Genomic DNA, 27,853 nt, shown 5'->3' with positions numbered 1-27,853 from the left:
TCTCTCTCTCTCTCTCCCCCCCCCCCCCCCCCCCCTCTCTCTCTCTCTCTCTCTCTCTCCCCGCCCCCCCCCCCCGTTTCCCCGGCCTTTGTGCCGGCGCCGGGGGCCCGGCGGAGCGGGGCGCGGCCGCGGCCGGGGCGGGGGCCGGGCTGGCTCCGCGCCCGCGTCTCCGCCGCCCCCGTCCCGCGGTGCCCACGGGTGGGTTGGGGGGGGCGTGCGGTGGCGGGGGGTGTCTCTGGCGGAGGGGCGGCGGCGATCGCGGAGCAGAGGGGCGGGGGAGGGGGCTCGTTCTGGGCCCTTCGGAAATGGGAGGTGGCTAAGGCGGGCAGCGGTGGGAGCGATGGGAGGGTGGCGGGGAGCGGGCGGCGGCGCCTGAGCGCGCCGGGAGAGGGGGCGACAGAGGCGCGGGGCGGGGGGTGCTCCCCGCGCTCCCCCCCGGAGCCGTTGCCCCCCCCCCCCCACCGACCGGTTATTCCGGAGCCGCGAGAGGAAACGAGGGAGCGCGTAAAAGGAGGAGGGAGGAAAGGGGGAAAAAAAAGGGGGGTGGGGTGGGGGGGTGGCAGCGTTTAAATCCCTGCCCCCCGCTTCTCGCAGCCTCCATTCCTCCCTTCATTCGACCTCCCCTCAGGAGCCGCCGGTGAGTCCCTCGCCCGCTCCCAGCCGCTCCCGCCCCGCTTGTCATTGTCGCCCACTCGCTGCATTCTTTCCGCGGGTGGATTTTATCCGTCCGGTCCGTCTGTCGGGATGGGGAGCGAGGCGGCGGGGAAAGGGAGAACACCAAAGTTGGGGGGGGGACACCTAGAGTGCGATTAACCCCCGCGGCGCTGGGGAAGGGTCCCCGGCGGTCCCTGTCCCGGCGTGGATGCGGCGAGAGGCCGGGAGGGAGCCGGGACACCGCGGCGGGCCATGGGGGCTCGGCGGGGCGGGGGTCCCGGCCGCGGCGCTCCGAAATCACCGGGGGGCGCTGCCCGCCCGAGGCTCGCTGCTCTGGACGGCGGCGGAGCGGCTTCGCTGCGGACCGGGGCGCGTGGGGGTCGGGCGGGGGCTCCGCGCCTATCGCGGGGGTCCCGGGGCGGGGACACCCCCCGCCGCGCGCCCAGCGTGACGTCAGTGCCTGCGGAGCCCCTTGCCCTGCGCGGGAAGTTCGGCGGGCGCAGGGGCTGCGGGGCCGGGGGAGCTGCGAGTTCGCGGCCCGGCGCCGTGCGGGAGGAGGGCGGCACAGCGCTGGAGGGGGACCGGCTCCCGCCCTGCCTGCCGCCGAAGGGGCCTCGTATTGTCCCTGCGTCCCCAGGTGCGGCCGGGCAGCGGGCAGGAGTGCTTGCGAATAACGTTTCCATCGTGGCACGAAGGAGCGTGTTGGCTCCCCCGGGGTGCGTGCAGTGGGCACGGGTGGGATTCACCCCCCTTCTGTGACACGCCGCGGTGCTGCTCGGGTACCGGGGAGCTGGCGAGACCCCCTATGGCCGGGTGGCACCGGGGGGGGCGGCTCCGCTCCCGCGGAACCGCCCGAGATCCCTCGGTGTGTCGGGCTGGTTGTCCATTTGCTATTCCGGATTTTTGGAGAAGCAGCATCTGGGTTTGTTGCACTGCCGTACGGGCCGTGCCGCGGGGCCGGTGCGGTCCTGCCCTGCCGGGTCTGCTGGCCCGTGGCCGTCCCGGGCGCTGCTGCCAGCGAATTGCCCGCTGTGCTTCGTCGAGTGGCCGGCGTGCTGTTGAAGTGGCAGCCATTTGGTCACCGTGGCATTTACTTTACGCGCTGCCTTTGCTCACTGTGGAGTTTGCCTTGATAGCCAGCTATCGTACGTTCCCCAAGTTGCTTTCCAGGCGGGCAGTGTCTTCCTTGCGTTTGCCTCGGTGCCGTGGCTGGGCTGCCTTTGAGTTCTGCAGCCGGTTACTCAGTTGCCAGGATGGCTGCTTGTAAGAATTTGTGTGGCTTTTGTCTGCAGAGTCTGTTTTGCAGGGCTGTGGTTCTTGAGAAGCAGCGTGCCCTCATCGAGCTAGGCACTCAAATCCATTGTCATTATCTCTGGGTGTATTGGGTGGATCGCGTGGGAACTGCTAAGCTTCCCAGCATTGAAAAAGTGAGGAGAAAGTAGTGGGCCATTATGCTAAGGTGTGAAGCAGGAAAGTGGAGGAGGAGAAGGAGTTGGAAACCCTCCTCGTTTTGTGTTCACCTGAGTGGTGGAACATGGTTACACACCCTTCAGGTGTGTGATGCCTAAAGCTGCAGAGTTCAGCCCTGACTGACCACCCTAATCAATGTGTTGGTGTCAGCCGAGTCCCACAGCTGTCTGAGTTGAAAGCTGGACTTGCCTTTCTTCTAAGCCCGAGGGTGTTGTGCCCTGCTGCGCTGCACACACATTCTTGAAGGACTGGAGCAACGTGGTCATTACCCATGGATGGGACACTTGTAAATGCGAATGGTCAAATTTTGGAATTATTTTCATCCTTTTCCCCCCTGTTTCTTGGCCAAGTTGTTAATTTTATTTTGTTTTAATTTTATTGTGTTTGTTACTGGTGATTGCACAACCAGTCATTTGTGTATTTTCACGACTTATTGGGGGTGACCTGGTCTGTCAAACCAGACATTTCCCATTGTGATTCATGATGAGGCTTTTCAAGTATGGCCAAGGAGTGAACTTACAGTACTGTGGTTCTTGTTGAAAATTATAAAAACCGTCAAAACATTTGAAAATTAAATGTGCAGTGAATCCTAATGAAGAAGATTAACAGGTTTAACCTGCTGCAGTGACCTGCCTTTGCCTCTCTCTGTATGCATTTACCTCCTCCCCTAGGGTTTGTACCCCTTGGATACCTCTGAAAGGTTCTTGCATTGTCACCTTTAGGTTTGTCTGCACAAGAAATTGCTATGAGGTTTCTTGTGAGCATACTTGTGTTCCAAAATAATAATGGTCATGCACGGAAGTATGGTGGGATCACTGTACTGAAAGCAACCTGATCTGGATTGTTCTTCAAGAGGAGGAGCATCTAGTCCAGCTGAACTAGATGACCATTGTAGGTTCCTTCAAGCTGAAATATTCCATTCCTGTTTTGTTTATAGGTGAAATGCATGAGGTAGGTTTCTCTCTTCCCAAAGTTCAGCCCCTGACATTCATTATACACCTTCCCAATTTTTCCTGGAGCTCCCTCATGTTCATCAGTGTATTTCTGGGGCGTGGAGATGGAGTTGAGAGGAGCAGTCTCTGTGGAATACAGAGCTGTGTAGGGAAGGTTTATTTATTTATCAGGTCTGAGATGTAATATGTTTGCAAATGCAATCTGTGGAATTGGTCTGAGCCTGTATTCAGCTGTGCTCATGCTTAAATATCTACCTGAATGTTTACCCATCTTATATTATTCCTCCTCCTTTTCTTCTGAGAACCTGGTTTTCTCCTCTATCAGGCTGTATTGTCCCCAGTTTGTTTTTTTTTCTTTGTCCCATTCTCTTTTGGACAAATAAACTACTTTCTTACCTTCATTAGATTTTCTGATCTCATTCTACCTCCATTAGGAGTTGCTGTGAAAGTATGAAGTATATTTCCTGTATTTATCCCCTCATCTCTTCCATTTATACTTCTTGAAGGCTGTGTTTATTGAAGTACAGAATAGCAATGCTTTACTAATTCTTTAAAGGCTGAAGGAGAAGGTAACACAAGTTTGAAAGTGGAGGCATCTCTGAAAAAGTCATGCTCTTAACCAAGTGAGCTACACTTAGGATATATATTCTCTGCATAATGAATTTGTGTGATATCTGCTGGAGTCTGTTCACAGGAGATGGTTTAACATGAGCATGAGATGCTCCATCTCGGTGCCTTGCCTGACTTAGTGAAGCTGCAGTGCTGCCCAAGGCACATGTTGCCAGGTTGGCCAGGTCCATGTCCCACTGGTCTCTTTGTCACGCTGAGATGAGCACTGGAGAATCTTTCTGTCCTTCCAGTCATATGTTGGTCAATCATGGGCCCACAGTTGATTTTCTTAGTGTGGTGTGTATGGAGAATAATGAGACAGAAGGGGATGTTTCCAGCTCAAATGGTTTGAGTTTCACCTCTCTACCTTAGCGTGGTTGGCTGATTCGGACTTTAAGCCTTTGGGGATAAGGATTTGGAATATAAGTTTAATGGAAGTCAACTTCGTGAGGGAGCGATCCCTTCAGAAGCATTGCCTTGCTTCCAGTTCTGATAATCCTCTTGCAAAAGTCTCCAAAAGTCTTTTTTTTGTGTGTGTTGTGACAGCAAACACTGATTTGTTGTTGTCTTGTCCTGTAAAAATATCAATGGTTGATTGATTGTTGTGGCAGTTTTTTCACCTACAAATCAAAGGCTACTGCAATATCTTCTCCAAGCAATTTCAGCCAATGATGGTCTGTCTGGGCTTTGCTGAAGGAGGGGAGCTGGTTGCTTTCAATCTTACTTCATGTCTCTTGCCCTAGTGACATTCTTCATCATAGATCAGTGTAGCTGGAAAATTTTAGTCTTGTACTTCCCAGCCTTACAATGCACTTGGTGATACCCTGTTTCTTCCACAAGGTCTCTGTGCTATAGATCACTTAAGTGAAGGTTGCGTTTGAACAACCTTCATCTCTTTGGACAGTGGATTGGATTTACTGTGTGTGTATATATTTTTATGTGTGTGTATATATCACAATATATATATAATAGTTTTAGTAATATAATACATCTTACATAAAATACAATGTTATATAGTATATTAAATTTATATTGATATAGATAGCGTAGTGTATGGGATACAAAGTGTATCTATAGCACAGTATTTTGGATATACTGCTGTTTTTTTTTCTTTCAGGCAGTGCAACAGATGAAATTATTTACCTTAGAATTATTCAGTTTGCCAGATACATAAAGAGGGTCCACCCTCTATGAAGAATGGTTTATTCAGTCATACTTATCCATCAGGGTTTCTTCATACGTTACTAGACCATTGCTTTCAAAGTCCATTTTCACCCAGAGCAAGACCCCATCACCCCTTGGCCATCCTCTCTATGACTGTTGATGAATTTAGTACTGGAAAACCTGTTCTGATCAACTGGCTGGTCCTTTACCCAGCACAGCACAGCACATGGCAGGGAATGTCACCTGGTGGTCTTTGCAGAAAATATTCAGCATTTATTTTTCAATAAAATAATAATTAAAAAAGCTTTTAAAGACTTTCAGTGATATGCTGGATTGCTATGCAAGTTTTTCAAATTATTCATTTCTCCTACTTTTCAAATTTTGCACTCTTTTCTGTGTGGAACTTCATCTAGATCCATTGGATCTGGAGGTCTTTGTTGTGTAGGTTAAAGAAGTGTCAGAAATGTCCTTCCTTTGTAGTGCTCACAGGTTATCCCTAAGTCACCTTTTAACCTTTTCTCTGATAAGCTAAATATATTGAGGCTGTAAGGGGGAGGAGTTACCATACTTTTCAATTTGTCAGCATCCTTCTGGAGTACACAGGTGAAAATGACATAGGTTACCCTCATAATGGCCCCACCAATTCTGTGTATGGTCAGGTGAAAATCATCTCTTTTTCTTCTCCTGAAGAGTGTTCCCCTCTGTGCACTGATCAGTTTCATTCATTCAGGAAAAGCCCTCTTACAAGTCTTCTGCTGGTAACTCGTGTTCCACCCACTATTTTTCCAAGCTTCTGTGTGTGCTTGGATCTTCATCATTGAAAGCATTCTACATTCTTCTGTTCTTGATGTAAAAATCTTGGATTACTAAAAGGCTTGTCTTTCTGTGTGACCCCATTGCAGCAGTAACACCAACTCATCTGTGCCAGAGTTTCCATTTCATCATTTACCATCTCACCTGCTTCAGCACCTGCAAACTTTACCTGTGTTCCTGAAAACTTTGTTCAGTTTGTGCCTTCACCACCTACTAGTGATACTGTGTGTTAGGTGGTGTTTTTCTGTCATGGTGGGCTTTGGGGGTTTGCTCTGTGGCAATGGATCCATGCATGGTGCCTTTTTGCTGGGTCAGGTCATGCTTGTGCCATAGCTGTGCATGAAGCTTCATCCCACAGGTTGTCATATGCTGATTTACAAGAGATTACCCAAGGCATTAAATATCTCAGGCAGTGGTTGTGCTTTTTGTCCTGACAGTCCAGTCTGAGCCTAGTTTGGGCTCAGTCTCTGGGAACTGGAGTGAATGCCCACTAGAGGGGCAGAGGCCTGTGTCTGTGTTTGGTAGGGCAGGTTGTGTTACCTGTAGGTGGTAGCACTTTGGCAGAGATTGCCTGCTTTGAATTCTCCTGGGATCAGGGAGGATTTTGAGTACTTGTAACTTTTAATCCTTCGTCGTATCATGACCAGGAATATCTCAATTACATCTGTTTTCTGATTTCATAAAATCACAAGGACCAAAACCTCTCCTTCCTCCCAAGATGGTTCAGCACAGGTACAGGTTTCCAGGGAGGCTGGACACTCTGAATTTGCTGAGAGGCTCATGACAACCTCATCTAGCTTTGCAGTTTACTGTGAACAGGGGATTTGAGGAATTCCAGCAATCTCTTCTAATATAAATCATCCTGGTCATACCATTGAGTTTCCCTTCTTCAGCCCTAGAGGAGAGGACAGGATCATCCCACTTGGCCAGTTCTGTAGACTAAGGAAATACGGAAAAGCTGTGGGATCCCAAGCCCAGGAGTGACTCAAAGTTTATCAGAGTCTCAGGTCTTCTGTACGATTGTTCCTGTGCCCATCTCCCTGTCTGCAGTTCACTCCTTTCATTCTGCATCTGTCTGTCCATCCTGTCCATCCTTGCTCTTGGCACATGTGGCTCTTGTGTTATCTTTGCTGTCAGTCATAAATCTCTAGAAACAGTGACTTTAAAAAGGGTGCCCCCTGGATCAGTGGCACCAAATGCATAGAATTGTTTAGGTTGGAATAGACTCCCAAGATCATCAAATCCAGCCATTAAACTAATACTGTCAAGTCCACCACTAAACCATGTCCTTAAGTGCCTCCCTTGCACAGCCTCAGAAATGGTGACTCCATCACTTTTTTGGGAAGCCTATCCCAATGCTTAACAACACTTTCAGTGAAGAAATTTTTCCTTATATCCAATATAAACCTTTCCTGGTTGCAACTTGAGATCATTTTGTCTTGTCCTATTGCTTGTTGTCTTGGAGAAGAAGCTGACACCCACCTGGCTACAGCCTCCTTTTGAGTAGCTGTAGAGGGTGATGAGGTCTCCCTTGAGCATCCTTTTCTCCAGGCTGAACAACCCCAGCTCCCTCAGCTGCTACTAATAGGACTTGTGCTCCATACCCTTCCCCACCTCTGTTTTCCTTCTCTGGACTTGCTATAGCACCTCAGTGTCTTTCTTGTAGTGAGGGGCCCAAAACTGAACACAAGATTCAAGGTGTGGCCTCATCACTGCCCAGTACAGGATATCAGCCCTGGTCTGGTCCTGCTGACCACACTGTTGCTGATGCAGTCCAGGATGACACTGACCTCCTTAAAACCTGTAGTGTTGCACAGGGTTGTTGTGACCCAAGTGCAGTGTCCAGTGGTGTTGCCGCCCACTAATTCCAATGGGTCCAGAGGAACCACGTGACACCTGCCTCAGAGGGCAAACAACAACAAGCCCAACAATCTCACCTGGAAGAAGCTTTGGACTTTACCTTATAAGTACATGATTCTTACCTTAGCCAATGGAGTCAGATGTGCTGTGCCCGGGGCGGAGTTATCTCAGGTTATAAATGTTGTCTAATTTGAATAAAGTTGGGATTTACCTGAACACCACATTGGTGTGTTGCGATCTCCTTTGGACCCGTCCGCAATACAGTGGCATTAATGCCTTTTCTCATTTCTTGTTAATACCTTCCCTGGTACCTTTCAAGTAACAGTGGTGCCCACAGCTATCCTGTAATTACTAAATGTCTCTCTTCAGTAGTCCCTGTGGATGCACAGGAGTTCTTACAGCATATATGCTTGTCTCTTCTCTTCAACACTTTGTACAATTGAACTTGTTAAAAACATGCCAGTGACTCTGCTGGGTCCATCTAGTCCAGAGTCTGCTGCTCCAGCAATGGTCACTACCAAATCTTCTAGGAAAGAGAAGTCAGTTAAGGCAAGCTTATGTTCTGTTTTCCTCTGATACTCCTACAGCTTCCAGCTCTTTTCAGTGACGGACCTGCCATAGCCAGATGTGGTTTCTGTCTACCCAGAAGGGGCACATTGTTTTCTCTTGAAAGAAACTCTTCAGTCTCCTGTCAAATTCATACAAACTTCTAGCACCAATAGTGTCCTTTGACCAGAAATTCTGCAGCCGCACATTTCAAGAACTACTCTCTCTTTTTAGTTGGTTTTGAACTTGTTTCTTTATAGTGTTATTTGATGGTCATCAGTTTTTGTATGGAAAAAACTGTCAAAAATTATTTCCTACCCAACCCTTCCTTTTCATATATGGTTCTACAGTCCCCAGTCGCATCCTGACTTTAATACCCTTTTCTCTGGACAGAGATGTCCAACCCACTTAGTTATGCCTCTTCACTGCCCTTTCTAGATCCTGTGGAAGGAGCAGAACTGCACACACATTTCAAGATGTGGGAAAGCCATAGGTTTGTGCAAGGTCATAAAGATGTTCTCTGTTTTGTTTTTGGTTCCTTCCTCAGGGATTTCTGGTGCGAGGTTCACTTTCTTGATGGCTGCTGGATGCCAAGGTACCATTTTCATGGATCTGCCTCTTTTATCCTCAGGTATCACTCTTGAGTTGCACTGGTCAGCTCAGAGTCTGTCATTTTATATGTGAAGATGGAGCTGTTTTTTTTTCTGTGTGCATTACTTTATATTTATCTAGATGGAAATTCACATGCCTTTTAATAACCCTATCACTCCTCTTGGAAAGCCCTTCTGCAGTTCTCCTCAGTTAGTTCTTATCCTTGCTATTACCGTCAATAATTTATTTTCACCAGCCACATTGGCTTCCCTTTCTTTTTTTTTTTTCTATATCCACCCTGGTTTTGCTTCTTTATATTTTGTTCTCTTAAGTTCTCTTTAAATGGTGATTGTCTGTGATATAGACAATGTCTCTTAATGCTGCTGGAAGGCAGGACACTGATCACTGTGAGGATCCACCTAGCCTGATTCTTTAGCACTTCATTCAAATCTGTGTGCAGAGTTTGATCTTTCCAGCTATGCAGCTTCTCTGCAGTTCTGGTCTACAGTGACTGCTTTGCCTGAGACTGAGGGCTCTGAGCAGTCGTGTCCTTGCCCAGGCCTTCCTCTGGCCACCTTCAGAACAGTACGGGGCTTGGCAGGAGGGGCTGACCATTCTTGCTGTTCACTGCTCTCTTAGGGAAGGGAGGGAAGGTTGGTGTGTCCACCCTGATTTTGGATTCAGCTTCTGGTTTCCCATGGTCTTGCATGTGTCCTGCAGCTGCAAAGTTTCCAGCAGTCTTTCCCAGTAAAGGCTTTCAGCAGCAGTCTGGAACCACGATGGCTCGATTGGTGGGTAACTTCCATGTGCTGACAGTGAGAAGCTGTGGTATGTGGAGTCACTGTCACAAGTAGCAACAGGGAAACTACAACTGGTAATGGGTGTGTTCAGCACTGGAATGGGTCTCCCAGGTCAGCTTCACTCTTCAAGATGTTCAGAACTTGCCTGGACAAGTCCCTGAGCCATCTAAATTTGGGGTCAGCCCAGCTGTGAGCAGGAGTTTGGAGCGGAGACATTCAGGTGTCTCTTCCATATGACATCCTCCTTTGGGTCTCTTGGAAACCAGCCTGTGTTGTCTTTGAGTAATTCACTTTGCATTCTTGGCAAATTCTGTGTATCAAAAGAGGGGCGTGAAGTATTACAGCAGACCCTTCATCCCTGACAGCTCCACAAGAAAGGTGTGCTCAGGCATTGCAAATACAGAAGATGTTCCCCTTCTTAAAATAGTTAGTGTGGAGAGTGTGGTGTGTTGTTCCTCTGCATCACACATCCATAGGCCTCCATCCCACTTGCAGAGGGAAGAGCCCAGTGTGTTTTCTGATCCTCCACTGGGCTCTGCCAGGCTGTGTCTCCAAGAGATCTGGAGACCCTCCTCTGGGGAGACAGAATGATTCTTAGGAGATTTTTAAGTAAATCTGTTACATACTTAAAAGTAATTTTACTGTGCCCTCAGGAATTGTTTTACGATTAATGTAACCTTCTTTAGTACATCTAACCTTCATTTAGTGAATCAAACTTGATTTTCAGTTGCTTCTGCAAAAATTAATATCATCTTCCATGTTATAAATTAAGCCATTGTTAAAATAGCTTAATAGCATGAATATTTTTGTTGTTTATTACCTTGCTTTAGCTCTGTTTTTATTTTCACTCTGCTCATCAGAATTTTTTTTGCTCCGGATACATTTTTATTTGAATGGAGGTTCCAGAATTAGAGCTTTAATACTCAAAATAACATTCTTGCTCCTCATGGCTATGCGGAATTAACAGAACAAAATATTAATATAGGCTTAGTAAAATGTAAACTGGTTTTATATCCTAAGAATGCCAGCACTCTGCACTCTTATTTTTAGTACTCTTATTTGGCACCCCTTCCTGAAGTGTGAGCATTTTAATTTTTATTTATTATTTTACTGCAGAGAAGAAGCACCTAGGTAGCTTGACAACTGAATTTGTCAACAACTACATATAAGAAAAGTATTGAAGCTGTTGGCTCAGAATGAGTCTTTTTTCCACATGGGAGGTGTTAAGTACAGAATCATAGACTGGTGTGGGTTGGAAACGGTCTTAAAGACCATCTTGTTCCAAACCCCCTGCCATGAGCAACCCCCCTGCCTTTCACTAGACCAGGTTGCTCAAAGCCCCATCCAACCTGGCCTTGAGCACTTCCAGGGATGGGACATCCACAACCTCTCTGAGCAATCTGTGCCAGTGTTTCACCACCCTCATAGTAAAGATTTTTTTCCTTATGTCCAATTTACTCCTGCCTTCTTTCAAACCATTGCCCCTTGTCCTGTCACTGCAGGCTCTCTCCATCTTTCTTAAGTTCCCTTTATATAGTTAGAATCACAGAATCCTGGATTCATGAAGGTTGGAAAATACCCACAAGATCAAGTCCAACCTTTGACCACACACCATGGCACTGAGTGCCACATCCACTTATTTCTTGAACACTTCTAGGGATGGTGATTCTACCACTAGCCTGGGGAGCCCTTTCCAATGCTTAACTACCCTTTCAATGAAGAAATTCTTCCTGATGTCCAATCTGAACCTCCCTGGGGTAGCTTGAGACCACACATTGCCAGCTCATGCCCAGTTTTTTGTCCACCAGTATCCACAAGATCTTTACCACAGACTGCTCTCAGTCCCTTCATTCCCCAGCCTGAAACTGATCTGGTGATTGTCCTGACCCATGTGCAGGTCCTTGCACTTGACCTTGTTGAATTTCATGAGTTTCTCATGGTTCCACTCAAGCCTGTCAAGGTCCTTCTGGGTGGCATCCCTTCCCTCCAGCGTATCAACCACTTGACTTGGTGTCTCCTGCAAACTTGCAGAAGGTGCACTTGATCCCCCTGTCTGTATTACTGATGAAGGGATTAAATAGTATTGGTCCCAGTATGGAGCCTTGAGGACACCATTCATTACTGGTTTCAACTTTGGCATTGAACTGTTGACTAACTCTTTGGGCGTGGTCCTCTATCCAATTCTTTATCTCTCAAACCCGTATCTTTGCAATTTAGTGGCCGGAATGTTGTGGTGGACCATGTCAAAGGCCTAGCAAAAGTCCAGGTAGATGACATCTGTATCTCTTCCCTTGTCCACTGATGTGGTAATCCCATCCTAGAAGGCCACTTGGTTTGTCAGTCACAACTTGCCCTTGGTGGAGCCATGGCTGCTCTCTCTAATCACCTCTGTGTCTTCCATGTGGTTTGACATGTATTCCAGGAGGATCTGCTCCGTGTTCTTGCCAGGCACAGAGGTGAGGCTGACTGGGTGGTAGTTCCCAGGATCCTCCTTATTACTCTTTTTAGAAATGGGTGCAATATTGCCTTTTCTCCAGTCACTGGGGATTTTGCCTGACTGTGCCGTGGTGTTTCAAATATCAGGAGGATAGTTTAGCAACTATGTCAGCCAATTCCCTCAAGACCCTGGGATTCAACTCACTGTGTCCCACAGACTTGTGCATGTTCAGTTTCCTCAAGGGGTCTCAAACCTGATCTCTTCAATGGGATCGTTAATCTGCTCTTATATACGTAGATAGATCTAGATCAAGATAGTCCATTCAGTTTGTATATTAAAGGGTATGTTATTTGCCTTCTGGCACAGAATGGTATTTCTGAACCCATACATTTACATTTATTGTTTAAATTTATTTTAACCCATTTCATAGTGATCCATCCTATGCCATATTCTGAAGACAGAAGAATCCAAATAAATTCCAGTACATTGCCAGTATGAAATCAGTTCCTTTGTAGCAAATAATAAAAATTGACAACAGTTACCAGTTTTATATTGGATTTATATTTTGACCTCTGAGCAGCAATCTCAGTTTTCAGTTGTGTTTCAGGCATTTCTGTCTGAGTTTGCCAGGTGACACTGTGCTGCCAAGTGTCCCTAGCAGGGCAGGTCTCAGCCCTTCCTGCCCATGTTCAGTGGCAGCTGGTGGATGGATGCTGCTGTCACAGGCCCTGTGGGAGGGGACTGTGCTCTGATCCTGGGCTGTCTCTGTGCAGTGGTGCAGGAGTGACCTGCAGGAAGTGGATGAGCAGGGGGAGAAAGCTGCTCACAGCAGTCTGGGCGTGTGAGTTTTTCAGTCACCTGAGATCCTCCAGCTTCAAATTAGTATTGCAGGAAGGATGGAGTTAAACTTCATCCACTGGTAGGTCAGTGTTTTAACTGCACATGATTATTTGCCCAGGTTTACAGTCTTACTCCTTGATTCATCCACCCTCCAGCCTGAGCTCACAGCCCCTGCATCCACCCAGCATTGTAGTTACTTTGTAGGAGATGGAAAATTGCCTTTGTTTCAAAACTACCTTTCATTTGAAGTCACATAAATAACATTTATTCTTAACAAGATTTACTGAATAAAAAAGATTTGCCAGTCATGGGAATATTCACACCAAGATAATATTAGCATCAAATGTTTACCATTTTGGTATTCAACCATTTTGACATCCTAATTCCTTTGCTCACAGAATCATTTTCCCTTCTACAATAATGTCACACTCCAGGTACATATCAAAAGACTCTGACATGTGACCTGAACACTGACCTGTTCATTCATTGCTGTCCAGTGCTGAATATGGTGCCCTTCCTCTTCTTTTCCTCCCTTTCTCTACTATGCCCTGTAGTAAAATACCAGGGTTCAAGCATGAAATCATATAATTCGCCATTGGGAAATGCTGTGCTTCAGGTTGTCTGGTTGCAGTATTTTGGACAAAACTTAGTGTTCTCAAGGTACTGCTCAGTTGTTAACCTGATTACATTTCTGGAAATTTCCACTTCATGTTATAAAATGAGGGAAATTGAGATAGGAATTAAAAATGCCTGGGGCCATCATTCACTGGACAGTCATATACATATATACATACATACATACACACATATATGTATATATGTATATGTCTATATATATGTGTGTATATATATATCTATATAGATTTCTATATACCTATATATATCTATATATATATATCCAATTCTGACCTTCCATCCATGGTGCATCTGACTATACTGCTCTGGTGGGCACTCCCTTCTGAGTGATCTTTCAAGAGGGATCATTGGTTATCATCCCAACTTATTTTCAGGACACTTTTTAGCATCTGCAGTGTGTTAGAAAGCAGCTGTGTTCATTTTGTCCCCCTGATTCCTCCCTTCAGTGCTAACCCATCCTGTTGCAGGAGGGGAAAGAGAAAAACCAGTATGGGAGCACAGAGCTATTGAATTGCAGAGAAGCAGACTCAGTTTAACTCTTACATCTCCATCTGAGTCCCTGCCTTTGTGTACTGAATGCCTTTGATTTCATGTAAGATTTTGGATGTGGTTCCTATATTTTAAAAAATGGCTTAAAGAGTAGTCATCGTGTATTTTAGATGGTTCTGAGCTGAAGAAAACAAGAGGTTTGAACTTCAGAACCTCTGTACTTAGACTAAAGCAGGCACTCTACTGACTTCTTACTCCAAACTTACTTCCCATGGACTAGCACCTAGTGGAAGATGGCTATGTCTGTAACAGCAAAATAATCAGGCCCCAGCCTGGCAGAGCACAGCACTGTCTGTCCATTAGGATGGTGTTCCTGGTACAGCCTTTGGCCTGTGCCAGTGAGTGTTCTCCCAGATGATGCCTGAGTGTGGCTTAGAAGTTAGCACAGGAGCACACCAGTTGCCTGTGGCTGGGTTAGATGTATCTGTCCCCTTTTGAGGGGCTGGAGAATTTTTCCATCTGGGTATAAGCTGTGTAATGCTAATCACCCCTAGGACCAGAGAACAAACACTGTCCCATTTTGTGTAAAAGTACAGATTGCTGTCAAATTGCCCTTTCTTTTGCAGCATTTGTGGCATGGGTGGCAAAGTTTTCAATTAATTTCTTCTTTGAGACTGAACGATCCAACCATGTACCTTGGTACCTTCAAATCCAGTACCAACTGGTATGTGGAATGCTGTGCAGTGCCATGGTGAGAGAGGAGGCTCCATCACTGCTGTAACTTTCCATCCCCAAACTATCACTGACTAGCTCAGGATGGGCTCCTGTGTCTCATACCGTAGTCATGTTCTGCCAGTGCACCTCCCCATTTGCTTGGGCCAGGTCTGAATCCACGTGAGATTACTGGGATGTTACAGTCAGAGAAGATCAAAAGCATCAAATAATAAAACCAAGCAGGTGGCTGGATTTTTTCCCCAAGAGAGGAGTACTACAAATGCAGGGGAAGGGACTGTGGTGACTATTGACAATGGAGTACCAGCAGCTAGTCTCAGTGAGGACTGGATCAGGCCTTAAATGTCTGCTAGCTCGAGAGACTGCTGTGGTAATTACAGTGTTAGCCTTTTTTCTTAAGTGACGTGGGTCCTGGGAGCCTTCAACTCTCCCTTTTCCTGGCAGTGGCCCCAGGGAGGACTAGCTGGACATTAGTTCCCATTTCCTCTGCTTCTTTTGCTGTCTAGGAGAGTTTGTTTTCTCCAGCCCACTCAAGGACAAACATTGGCTTTCTAAGAGAGGTAAAACCTGAGTGCCCCTCATTTGAGGTGGACTTGATTCTAGTTTAGTTACCTGTGATAATTGCTCCACACTACAGCCTGGGAAGGAAAGAGATTATCTGTGTCCCTCAGTAGGAAAAGTGGGGCTCATGAGCGCCTGGCTATCTGTGCAGGACAGTCCAGCTTTGGCAAGGAGAATTATTTGTAGCTGGGGAGGAGGAGCAGGATCCATTTTGAATCCCACATGGGGGATGCCTGTTGAGTGTGTGCTGCTCGCAAGAGACTGCACCAGGGCTTACATGAGAATATGGAGGGGTTTGGGCAGTAAGCCAAGCCAGGCTGGGTTGTATGAAATGCAAACAGAAAATAGCAATTTGCAATGCTTCCTAACTCAGTCAAACCTGTAACAGGCTTCACAGGGCCAGGGAAAGGTTAATCCTTTGACACCAACCCTGCCACATGTGACACCTTGTTACCACAACCACAGGGCCCTAAGAACCCTTCAGAGACATTTGCAGGGACTTTCAGTGGTGGGATGTTAGGTGTAACTTTGCTAATTGTCAAGGCTCACATTGCAAGCTTTTGTTTCACAGATGTTAAAATTAGAAAGCAGTGTTATGATCCTCTCACCTGGCCATAACAATTACTCTACTGAGCCTAATAATGTGTGTGTCAATTCTCTTACATACTTTAGGAAAACTCTATAAGTGACAGAAGCTTCTGCCTCAGTCAGTGGTTGATTATGTCTCCTAAAGGCCCTTATTTGTTTCTGGCTTTGTTTGGTATTGCATATGCAGCGGTTGACATGAGTACCAAATGGGTATCTCTCTTAAAAAGGGAAATTTCGATCTGTAGTTGGCTGCATGTTATTTTTGTGACTGACTTCTCTGGGTAGAAGATGGTAATTGTCTTTACAGGGTTACTGAAAAGCTGAAGTGAGACCTGTGCACTGCACAACCAGGTTGGGCTCTTTGGTGTGGGAAGTGTGGGTGGCATCCCTGTGGAATGCAGAGAGCAATGACATATTGGCAGTGAGCTGTTGCTCCTGCTGTGCCTTCAGAGCTGAGCTAATACCTGTAGGTTGCCACCATGGTGTGTCAAAGTTGAACTGAATTAGGATTGCCTTACTTAAAACATCTGTTTCATGTAAGAAATAATTTTAAATGCTTATCTGGACTAGCACCAAGGTAACTGACTGAGTTAGCCACCAAAGGCCAAAGCATGACAGAAATGTAAAGCTGTAAAACAAGTCAGCTGGTAGGGATGGGGGAGCAGGTTCTGCCTCCATTAGGTCAGTTATAAACCATCATCAGCTATTTTTCTATTAAAGAAGAGGTCTCAGTTAATGAATTGATGTGTGTGAGAATTAATGCTGGATGAGTCCCCTGTGGCTTTTGAGATGAGGGTCAAATAAAATATTAATAGAATTAAAACAAACAATCCCCTGCTCTTCCTAAGTACCTTCCAGATGGGTTTCTCTAAGTGTTGGTCAGGGAAGATGTAGAGCCCCAGGAGAGACAGGCTGGTGTCATTACTCCCTTTTCATGGGCAGGGAGATGAAGGCAGTGCAAAGCAGTGACCTTGGGGCCACACAGTCCAGCAGCAGAGTGGTACAGGAGGTCTGAGAGTTCTGTCTGGTGCTTTTGCTCTAATCTGTCTGAAAACTCTGAGGTTTCGGCTCCCTTCTCAGAGAAATGGAAGTGCATCCAGATTGCTCCAGCACGGCTTGGCTGGAAGCTGGTCTTTCCGGGTCTAGGATGGCCTTCAAGAGTCCCAAATCTGTAGTCTTCCTAGTCACAATTCTTCTCTGTGCTTCCAGGTCAGACATTATAACCCAGTAGATGTGGCTCTTCTCCTGATGTATCATCAACAGGACACATTCCCTTGTCTTACAGATTGTCCATTCCAGAGTCTGAGTATAGGAGCTTGAATGTCAGGCTGGGGAATGATACAGTCTGGTTACATCTGTGCAGTGCAATGCAAAAGATCTTAGTCTTGGTGGAGTCAAGCAAACTTGCTCCAGGAATCCTCGAATGATCCTCAAATCATTTCAGTCCAGTTCCCAGGCTGACACCATCATGGTTCTTTCATAGTCTAAAGCAGGAACTGTGTGGTATAACGGTGTTAAATATCTGCAGTGCTTTTGGACGTGGCACAAAGCTGTAAATTGGTTCAGAGGGTTCTCAGAAGTCTTCCTGCTGCTGCAGAATGTGAGGATGTACTCTGCATCTCTAGGCGCAACTCTTAACTGAGAAAACATCAGTGTATGGAGAAGGAGACCTTGGCAGGCACTCCAGGCTAAACAGAGCCAGTTCTGTTTGCGTCATACAAAATCAAAGCTGAATGCATTTTCTTGCACCTCTTTGTGTACCTTGGTCATGGACCAGCCTGACCAAGAGTCCAGCAAAGGCCAGTGGGGGCTCATGACATAGGGCTGGTGAATGATAGTGCATGATCAGGTAACTTACTGCACTGACAGGTGCAAAGAAGAACTTAAGAAGTCAGCAAATCATCATGAGGAGCATATTAAAGCACTTTCATGTTACTTTTTCTAAAGAAACAAAAACATGAAAATTATTTCAGAAGACAGTCAATATCGTGATAGCCATTCCTCTGTGCTGCCTCCAAAGTAATGTTGTTGGGCCCTGAATCAGAGAATCAGAAAATTATGGAATGGTTTGGGTTGAAAGGGACCTTAAGGATCATTTAGTTCCAGCCCCCCTTCACAGGCAGGGACACCTTCCATTAGACCAGGTTGCTCAAAGCCCCATCCAGCCTGACCTTGAACACTTCCAGGGATGGGGCATCCACAGCTTCTCTGGGCAACCTGTTCCAGTGTCTCACCACCCTCATAGTAAAGAGTTTCTTCTTAAGATCTAATCTAAACCTGCCTTCTCTCAGTTTGAAGCCATTAAAAAGGAATACTTCTCATTGTATGGGTATCACTCCTAGAAACTGCAAGTCAGGTATGGAGGTGGGCAAATCCTTTCCCCCACTGGTGGGAAAGTTTATTGCGTTCTAGGTCAATGTTCTTGTGTCTTTAAATAGAGAAACAATACTAATTTTGTCATATTCTATAGCAAAATAACATACTTTTTGTTTTGTAAAACAAAAGTATGTTTTACAGTCCACTCGGTCTTTCTCTCATCTGCTTGTCTGCCTTTCAGGATTCAGCAGGATCTTGTTGTGTGGCTGGTGCAAGCCTCCCTTACCGGAACAACTACCCATCTCCGTCTCCTCGGGAACAGCCGGAGGGGTACGGAGTGACAAAAATTTATGTTTTCATCAAACCGGTCCAAGGAGAATGGGGGTCCCACACCCAAAAGAATGAAGACACGACAGAACAAGGACTCAGTACGTGAGATGGGAGAGGGGTGTGGGATGTGAGAATCAAGCTGGAGCTGTGGGTTGGGACTGAGGGTCCAGCAAATCTGGTGGGCATGAGTTTGGCATAGTAGAGTGCCGGGGGTTCAGAGGCTTTGGGATGCCGGGGATGGGTCAGGTGTGGAGGGAGAAGCAAAGCAAGACTGATACAGTGATCCCTCTGCTAGATGTCAATGCGGAGTGGACGGAAGAAAGAGACTCCAGGGCCCCGAGAGGAGCTCAGGTCACGGGGTCGAGCTTCGCCCGGCGGCGTCAGCACCTCCAGCAGTGATGGCAAGGCTGAGAAATCCCGACAAGCAGCAAAGGTATAAGCTAGCATCCAAGTGTGGGGTGGCCAAGGACTGCCCATACTGGGTGGGATCCATTTGAGGATCCAGGGACACAGACCAGAAGGGATCCACCAAGGAACCCATGCTAGGTTAGCTCCCTGAAATGGGCAGGATCCCTCTGTGCGCTCTCCTCACCATCTTGCGCTTCCTGCCATCTCCTAAGAACTGCTTTTGGTCCCACCAGCCCCTTTTAGTTCTCATTTTTGTCATATCCTGGCTCCTTGTTGCTCTGCCAGTGTCATCAACACATGTGCCGTGGTGGCTGTGTCTCAGCAGCTGCATTCTGTGAAGGCCTGGCAGGTTGGGGAATTTTCCCGTGACCCTCCTACCTCCCTGTTATCCTTCTCTCCCTTGCAGAAAGGCCGCGTGGAGGAATCCTGCACCCCCAAGAGCAGCAAACAGGGTCGAACAGAAGAGATCTCAGAGAGTGAAGGAGAGGACACCAATGCTCCCAAAAAACCCAAAACTGAGGTGAGTTCTCCCTGCTGTGGTTGCAAGCATGTCCCAAGTCCAAGACAAAGGCTTGGGAGCCCTGGCACCTTGGTTTTGCACTGCAGCTCTTTGAGCCTAAATGGAATCTGCGTGTTACAAAAATGCCACCAGGAGTGACAACTGAGCAGACAGAGGCTCTCTGTGTCTTCTGCCTTGTCTGCAGGGAACTGCTGTCCCCTTGGAGCTGGGGATGTGCCCTGCCTTTCCCAGCTTAAGAGCTTGACTCCATTTGCAGCTGCTGGTTAGGTCAGTCAGCCTCTTTGATCCCCCAGTGCAGCATGGAATGAAGGTGGTTAAGTCGTGGTGGGTTCCAGGTGACAGTCATGCAAAACCTGCTCATGCACACACAGAGTTCTGGCAGGACTTTTCCAGAATCCAACAGCACCAGTCTGGATTGGTAGTTGGATGGTCTTGCACTGCTCCATTTTCTGCTAGCCTGTTCAGGGAACTGGCCTTAAAGGCCTGCAAAGACTGAGGGATTTGCTAATGTTTTGAGGACATTGTAATTAAACCACTGTGGTTACACCTCTTAATTTCTCCACCTGGACATTGTTCAGCTCAACAGTGATATTTTTTCAGTTTAGCCTCTCTTGTAAGCCCTGAGGCTCAAGAGTGGCATTTGTTAATTACCCAGGATGACTTCCTAATCACCAATGCACATTGCCTGAGGTGAGAGGTGGTGGGGAGGAGCAGAGGTTGGGAAGTATAGAGGGAACTCCTGGAGGTAAGGAGTGGGTGGGACAGTGAGACGGTCTCCTGGTCTCCTCAATCAGGGAGAGCTCTGCAGGGGCAAGAAGAGCATTTCTGGGTCTGGGGTCTGTGCTGGGACCACTGTGGTGGGTGCTTCTCTGTGCTACCTGGTGATGTCATACCCTGGCCAACAGCCCATCACCGATGGTGGTGGTGGTGCAAGAGCTGTTCATATCTGTTCACTCTGAACTTTTCCTGTAACACTTCCCTGCCTTCCCTCGCTGCCTCTTTACACAAGGTACCAGTTGTTACTAAACATGGGATACTCAGAAGTACCTGAGAGCACTGGAGGGGAGGCAGGAGGATGTGCTATTTATTCCTTGGCAGACAATGTCTCCTTCCTTCTGTGGGGTTTTCTAGTGCTGGAGCTGGCAAGAAAAGGTCAGAAAGCAAGTTCTCTGGGACTTTGAAATGTGTCTTATGTAGTCTGGGACGCCTTCTAATGCCTCTCTGCTCTTTCCTCCTACTTCAGGAATTGCCCTGCCCTCCATCTCCATCCGATGTTGACAGTCTTGATGGCCACAGCTTCAATGATGAGATGAGCAGTGACCCACGGGACATTGACCAGGATAACAGGAGCACCTCACCCAGTGTATACAGCCCCGGGAGTGTAGAGAATGACTCTGACTCCTCCTCTGTGCTGTCCCAGGGGCCGTCTCACTCCTATCACCACCCTCCGCTCTTCCCCCAGAGCCCACCAGTAGCTCCCCCTCCCGACAGCCTGGCCCGTCCACCAGAGCCCAGCTTTGGGCTCCCAGGCGAGGTGCACCCCCAGGGACCCTCCGCAGGAAGTTACCATTCCCAGCTGGAGGGCCAAGCCTCCCGCATTTTCCAGGCCCAAGCCCCACAGACATCTGCCTCCTCCTCCTCTGCTGTTGCTGCCCCTTCTGCTACCCCTTCCTCCTCCTCATCTTCTTCCTCCTCTTCCTCGTCCTCCTCTTCCCACACTCCCCTTTACCCCTCGGCTAATGTGGTCCAGGTTGGGGCCAAAATTACCAGTGGAGTGGGAGGGCTGCCAGCACCAGGGGGTCGTGAGCAGCCCCTCAGCACCAAGCACAATCCACCACCCACCACCCCAATCTCACTGGCGTCAGTAGGAGGGGGGCTGCCCCCCCAAAAAACTCCCCCAGCCAACCCTCCGGTTGTGCCCCCAGCTTCAGCCCCTTCCTTCCCCCATGTCTCTGCCAACCTCCCGCCCCCCCCAGCCCTGCGCCCCCTCAACAACGCCGTGGCCGCTTCCAGCTCCCCGGGGATGGTGGGGCAGGCCCTGAGCAGCCACCTCCCCTCTCCCCATGGCATGGGGCAGGACAAGGCACCATCCCTGGCCCCCTCCCGCTATCCCTATGCCCCTCCGCCACTGCCACCCTCCAGCTCCTCGGCCCAGTACCCCCAGCCCTCCCCGGGTCAGCCCCTGCCCAGTTACAGCGCTTCCTATGGGCACTCCTTTCCCCCACCCAGTGGCCTCTCTGTCTCCAGCCAGCCCCCCAAGTACACCCAGCCCTCCCTGCCCTCACAGCCTGTCTGGAGCCAGGGGCCACCCCCTTACAGCCGCCCCTTGGGCAATGCCAGCTCCCACCCTGCCACCCCCTTCCCTGGACAGTCCCCCCATCACCAGCAGCCACCCCAGCAGCACCACCACGGCCACGGGAGCAGTGGGGGTGTCCCCCCAGCATCTGCAGCTCCTCCCCAGCCCCCTGGGGGTTACCCCCATGGCCTGGAGTCGAACAGCCATCACCCTTCCCATCCCACCTATGGGCTGCGCCTCTACCCTCCCCACAGCCAGGCTGCCTACAGCCAGGCTCCCTCGGCCACTGTGGCCGCAGCCCCCTCTTCCTCCTCCTCGTCCTCCTCTTCTTCCTCATCCTCCTCTGCCACCTCTTCCCAGGGAAGCTACCCTGGCATGTGCTCTCACCCCCCGGGGCAGAGTCCTGCCACCTACACTTTCCCGCCTCCACCACCCCCCTCCCCTGCCCATGGCGCTGGCCCTCCGGTCACCTCCACTGCCACCACCCTCTCCACTGTAATCGCCACCATGGCCTCCCCCTCTGCTGCCCCCTACAAGACGGTCTCACCCCCAGTGCCCCCCTCAGCTGTGGCCCCATATGGGAAGCGTGCGGCCTCCCCTGTCCCCACCTTCCAGACCCCCGCCCCCTACAAGCCAGGCTCACCCCCCACTTCCTCGGCTGCCCCTTTCCGGGCAGCCACCCCTCCTGGATACCGGGTGGCCTCCTCCCCTGTGACAGGGGGCTACAAAGCCCCTTCACCTGCCCCTTCTGCCCCACCACCCTTGCCAGGGAGCATGGCTGCCCCAGCCCCCCCACCGCCCCCGCTCCCCCTCAGCGCTGCGCAGATCAAGCAGGAGCCATCGGAGGAGTACGAGCCCCCTGAGAGCCCTGTGCCTCCTGCTCGCAGCCCCTCGCCGCCCCCCAAAGTGGTGGATGTGCCGAGCCATGCCAGCCAGTCTGCCAGGTGAGGGGCAGCCATGGGGGTGTCTGCAGTCTGGGGCGGGAGATATGGGGCAGGGAAGAGGAAATCACTCCAGGCCTGAGGTGCAGCTGCACCCTTCTTGTCTTTTCCATGATGCTTTTCACTTTCTCACAGTGTTTTTCCCACAGTACCTGTCCCAGTCCCCATCCCTGCTCTCCAGCCCCTTCAGCACTGACAAGCTTCACATGTCACCCCCAGATTCAACAAACACCTGGACCGTGGCTTCAACTCCTGCTCCCGCACAGACCTGTACTTCGTGCCCCTTGATGGCTCCAAGCTGGCCAAGAAAAGGGCAGACTTGGTGGAGAAAGTGCGGCGAGAGGCTGAGCAGAAGGCGCGTGAAGAGAAGGAGCGTGAACGAGAACGAGAGCGAGAGAAGGAGAGGGAGCGGGAGAAGGAGCGAGAGCTGGAGAGGAGTGTGGTAGGTTTGGAGGTCCCACTCCCAGGATGCTCAAGGGCGCCCTTGGCCGCTCCCTGCTGGCATCCTGAAGCTGGTCTCTCTGCTCTTTTGCAGAAGATGGCCCAAGAGGGCCGTCCAGTGGAGTGCTCGTCCCTGGGGCCGGTTCCCCACCGCCCCTCCTTCGAGCAGGGCAGTGCTGTGGCAACTGTTCCACCGTACCTGGGCCCTGACACGCCGGCGCTGCGCACCCTGAGCGAGTATGCGCGGCCCCACGTCATGTCCCCCAGCAACCGCAACCACCCCTTCTACGTGCCATTGGGTGCAGTGGACCCAGGCTTGCTGGGGTACAACGTTCCAGCCATCTACAGCAGTGATCCGGCGACACGGGAGCGAGAGCTGAGGGAGCGGGAAGCTCGTGAACGAGACCTAAGGGACCGGGACCTGCGGGAACGTCTCAAGCCTGGCTTTGAAGTCAAACCAGCTGAGTTGGAGCAGCTCCATGCCGTGCCAGCTGCTGCCATGGATCCGTTCCCACGCCACGGCGGGCTGAGTCTGCAAACAGCCCCTGGCCTTCATCCCGCTTTTCCCTTCCACCCAGGGCTGGGCCACTTGGAGCGGGAGAGGCTGGCGCTGGCAGCTGGCCCCACCCTTCGTCCCGACATGTCCTATGCTGAGCGCTTGGCAGCTGAACGCCAGCATGCTGAGCGGGTGGCTGCTCTCAGCAATGACCCTCTGGCACGGCTGCAGATGCTCAATGTGACACCTCATCATCATCAGCATTCCCACATCCACTCCCACCTCCATCTCCACCAGCAGGATGCCATACATGCAGGTAAGGACCGCCTGGTGGTGGTGCCCTGCACAAAGCCCTGATCTCCGTCCTGCTGTGCCATCCTTACACTCCATTCTTCTGGCCCTCCTCTCCTCCCCAAAAGCTAACAAGACTGGACTTGAGACCACAGATACTCAGTCAGAAGAGCCCAACATTGTTGTCATTCTTCCTTGCCCTTGCTCCCATCACACCAGAGGCACTGACACTGCTGCTTAATGGCAAGCAGAATTGTTTGCACCATGTCCTTTCGTTCTGGATCTCCATTCGGGGATGCAGTGTAAGTGCTGGGATCCCACTGGCTGCCAGGCTGAGGCTGCTGTGGGCTGCATCCCTCACAGTGGGCTCTGCAGAGGGAATGGAAGCTGTGCTAGAACAGTTTGGACAGTGTCCTTAGGGCTAACTAAATGTTGGTTCTTAGGTTTGCTTCAATAGCTCTTGGCTCTTGCTGCAGATAGTGGGATAGTATGGGAGAAGAGAACGAGCTGTAGGTGTCCTTCAGAATTCAGTGGTGATCCCTTCCATTTCCACATCCTACAGGAAAGGAAAGTAAAAAGTTTAGGGTTGAAAATCTCAGGGAAGCAAAGGCCAAGCTACAATACAATATAATAGGAAAAAAGTGTTGTGCCTGCTCAGGCACTGTGAGCAGTCAGTAACAGAGTGACAGGACACTGGCTCTGAGCAGCCGCAACTGCTCAGAGGTGGCACCAGGTACAAATGAATGTCCATTCCCCCATTCTCCATAGCTGGGCACCTCCAGCCTGCACTCTGGCAGTGAGTCCAGACCACTGGAAAGAGCATTTGTCCTGCATGAGACTGGAAGTGGAGGCACCCAGTATAAGTATGCACATGAATGACTGACAGGGTGGCAGATAAATAAGCATGATATGGGGTGCAGACCTGATTGCAGAGCAGGTCCTTGCAGAATTGACTTCTAAGGAGCAGTACTTCCCCCTGAGAAGGGTGGGGACAGAGCTCTGCCAGACTGGTTCATATGAAACTCAGTGCAGGCAAAAAGAGTAACACTCAGAAGGACATGGTACTGTGTTGTCTAGCTGTGAAGTCATTCCATCCCTAACATTCTTCAACTCTCCCTCTCCATGTCTGTTTTGTGAGGCCTTGCACCTTTCTTCGTGTTACCTCGTACAAAGCACAGGACAATTATCTTGTGTTATCTTTTCTTCCCAGCCTCAGCCTCTGTTCACCCTCTTATTGACCCACTTGCCTCGGGATCACACCTCACCCGGATACCATACCCAGCTGGAACCATCCCCAACCCTCTCCTGCCTCACCCTCTTCATGAGAATGAAGTGCTGCGCCACCAGCTTTTTGGTAAGCATGCTCACAGCGACTGCTGATCTCCAAATAGCACCAGCAGAGTTCCAGCGGGCAGGGATGTCCTGAGGGGTCACAGGACCAAACAGGTCCATTAAACAGAACTCTGGCATGGTGCAGGACAGGCCCTCACCATCAGGGGGTGGGCAGGTTCTCTATGTGGGCAGGGCTGGGAATGGGAGTGCAGCAGAGTCTTGACTGAGCTGTGGGGCCATGGATGTTACATAGAATCATAGAATTGTTTGGGTTGGAAAAGACCTCCGAGATCATCAAGTCCAACCCTTGGTCCAACTCCAGTTCCTTTACCAGATCATGGCACTCAGTGCCACGGCCAATCTCAGTTGAAAAACCTCCAGGGATGGGGAATCCACCACCTCTCTGGGCAGCCCATTCCAATGCCTGATTACTCTCTCTGGAAAGATTTTTTTTCTGATCTCCAACTTAAATTTCCCTGGCAGAGCTTGAGCCTGTGCCCCCTTGTCCTACTGCTGAGTGCCTGGGAGAAGAGACCAACTCCCACCTGTCTAGAACTTCCCTTCAGGTAGTTCTAGACAGTGATGAGGTCACCTCTGAGCCTCCTCTTCTCCAGGCTAAACAACCCCAGCTACCTCAGCCTCTCCCCACAGGACTTGTGCTCCATTCCCTTCATCAGCCTTGTTGCTCTGCTCTGGACCCACTCCAGCACCTCAGTATCTTTCCCATCATCAACTTGTTTGTTCTTTGTTTCACCTTTGGCTGCAGCTGCACCCTACAGGGACTTGCCGGGCTCCCTCTCCGCGCCCATGTCAGCGGCACACCAGCTGCAGGCCATGCACGCGCAGTCGGCTGAGCTGCAGCGCCTGGCTCTGGAGCAGCAGCAGTGGCTCCATGCCCATCACCCTCTGCACGGTGTGCCACTCCCCACGCAGGAGGATTACTACAGGTGCGTGGGCCTGCTTGCTTCTCACAGGGACACTTCCAGGCCCAGCCTGGCCCGGGCAGAGGATGTGGGCACAGGGAGGTGTTCCCCCTGAGGTGGGTGGCTCTGCCTGAGCCCACACCTGGGAGCAGGGATGCCTTGCTGTGGGGCACAGCTGTGGGTTGGCCACCAGGAGGGTCATTCGTGGCAGGTGGCTATTCACTGGCTAATGTCGTGTGGGGTCTTGGCTCCTCATCTCTGGGAGAGGAGAGAAGTTTTCATGTTTCACACATGCTAATGCAGTTATGGGTAACCAGTACCCCTGCCAGAATACACAACATTCACAAAGGCTTGTTGCTTTTGCCAATACAAGGCTTTCACAGGTGCATGGGGAGGCACATTGGGAAAGAGAGAGGTGCAATATTGTACTTTTTTGATAGTGTCTCCTACTTCAAGGATTTGCAAAACTTTACAAGCCAGCAGTGTTGTGTGGGTCTAGACTAACAGTCAGGGGACATGGTACATACTCTTTCCCCCTTTCACAATCACCTTGTTCCTCTTTTTTGTCCTAGCCACCTGAAGAAGGAAAGTGACAAACCCCTTTAAATGGACTTCTGCTGTCAATGTGACATCATCATGTCTTTCTCTTAAGAGGAACAATCAATCAACCAAATTCTGGGGGAGGGGAAGCTGCAGAGTGACACATCCTGATCCCACAATGCAGTAGACTACAAGAGAAGATGGAGAAAAAGTACAGGGTGGCATCCTGGGAACAGAAAGTGGAGGAGAGAAAATGGGGAGGGACTGAAAGACCACTAATGGACATGAAAGGGCGGTTACGTGATTTCAGCTGAGCTCTGAAGAAAAGAGAATCAGCACTGCACAGAGCTCAGAAAGACAAAGACTGACGTGAATTCAGGGTGGCAGCAGCTCCATCCTTTGTTTTGAGGGAACAGTTGTGTTAAATAAAACGTGCAGAGCATTGCAGGACTTCATGTACAGGAAGCTGCTGCCTTTTCTACTTCTGTGAGGAGGAGAGGAGGTGCAGCCAAGAAGGAACTCCAAACCCAACAGAGCCTTTTTTCAAGATGCCTCCTCAACATCCCTACCCCTCTTTAGGTGTAAGATACTGCTTAGCGATACAAAAGCAACATGGAACTTTTTCAGATTAGCCAGAGCAGCTTCCCATTCTCCAGCATCCCTTCAGAAGCAAACAAAGCGTTACAGGACCCTTCCTAGGCGGCTGTTCCTGCCTATGGAGGGTCGGGGTGCAAAGCACCACAGGACTGTTTGCAGGATGGTGGCTGTGCTTTCCCGTGGCTGACGGGAACCGGCATGGCCACGAGGTGCAAAGCACCAGGAGACCATTCTGTAGGCTGCAATCAACCCCGTGACCCCTCTAAACCCCAAGGAGAGAGGCGACGTGGCCGAGCAGCGACACTTGAGTCCTGGGACTGTCTGTAAGAGGGTGGCGGCCCCTTTTTCCCTCTCCCATCCTAATTGATGTACTTTAACTCATGCACATCCTATTAGACGTGGCAGTTTATGTAGCAACTTGTGACTCCCTTGCCCCCGCGTGCGTGTTCTGATTTCACAGTTGTATCTCTCGATTGGTCCCCATATATATATATATATATTTACTTAACCATTAAAAGAAAAACCAACCAACAACCCAGCTATGGAAAAAAACAACACCCAGACAATGTTCCCCACGCACTCCCGAGCACCGACACACATTCTAATAATTTATATATATAAATATATATATGAAGCTCTTACAAAAGGAAAAAAAACAGACAAAAAAAACCCTTCCAGA

At 49.7% G+C, this 27,853-nt stretch overlaps 2 protein-coding genes across 7 annotated transcripts in view; one reads left to right on the top strand and one right to left on the bottom strand.

Annotated features, from left to right (window-relative positions):
* PHB2 (prohibitin 2) overlaps positions 1-27,853 on the bottom strand; it is a 114,997-nt gene that overhangs the window by 57,669 nt on the left and 29,475 nt on the right. The window lies entirely within an intron of this gene.
* ATN1 (atrophin 1) lies at positions 88-27,853 on the top strand. Of its 6 annotated transcripts, none has more exons than XM_071558779.1 (10): positions 88-198; positions 18,311-18,487; positions 18,685-18,822; positions 19,204-19,317; positions 20,561-22,557; positions 22,774-22,996; positions 23,090-23,807; positions 24,993-25,136; positions 25,881-26,061; positions 26,610-27,853. In XM_071558779.1, exons 2-10 carry the CDS (start codon positions 18,410-18,412, stop codon positions 26,641-26,643), a joined length of 3,627 nt encoding a protein of 1,208 aa, XP_071414880.1. In that variant the 5' UTR covers positions 88-198; positions 18,311-18,409; the 3' UTR covers positions 26,644-27,853. The 6 variants fall into 6 exon arrangements, with proteins under 6 accessions (XP_071414880.1, XP_071414840.1, XP_071414870.1 ...); XM_071558739.1 differs by having other exon boundaries at positions 18,301-18,487; XM_071558769.1 differs by lacking the exon at positions 88-198 and adding an exon at positions 349-637.

Source organism: Pithys albifrons, chromosome 1 (assembly GCF_047495875.1).
Source record: "Pithys albifrons albifrons isolate INPA30051 chromosome 1, PitAlb_v1, whole genome shotgun sequence".
Classification (NCBI taxonomy): domain Eukaryota; kingdom Metazoa; phylum Chordata; class Aves; order Passeriformes; family Thamnophilidae; genus Pithys; species Pithys albifrons.
The sequence above is the reverse complement of the archived record's forward strand: the minus strand, read 5'-3'. Positions and strand labels throughout refer to the sequence as shown.

Excerpts from the sequence above, each read along its gene's own strand:
- ATN1 (XM_071558779.1), top strand. The coding sequence starts at position 18,410 with ATGTTTTCATCAAACCGGTCCAAGGAGAATGGGGGTCCCACACCCAAA. Across the intron at positions 22,558-22,773 it reads CATGCCAGCCAGTCTGCCAG|ATTCAACAAACACCTGGACC; the intron begins GTGAGGGGCAGC and ends TGTCACCCCCAG. Across the intron at positions 23,808-24,992 it reads GCAGGATGCCATACATGCAG|CCTCAGCCTCTGTTCACCCT; the intron begins GTAAGGACCGCC and ends TTTTCTTCCCAG.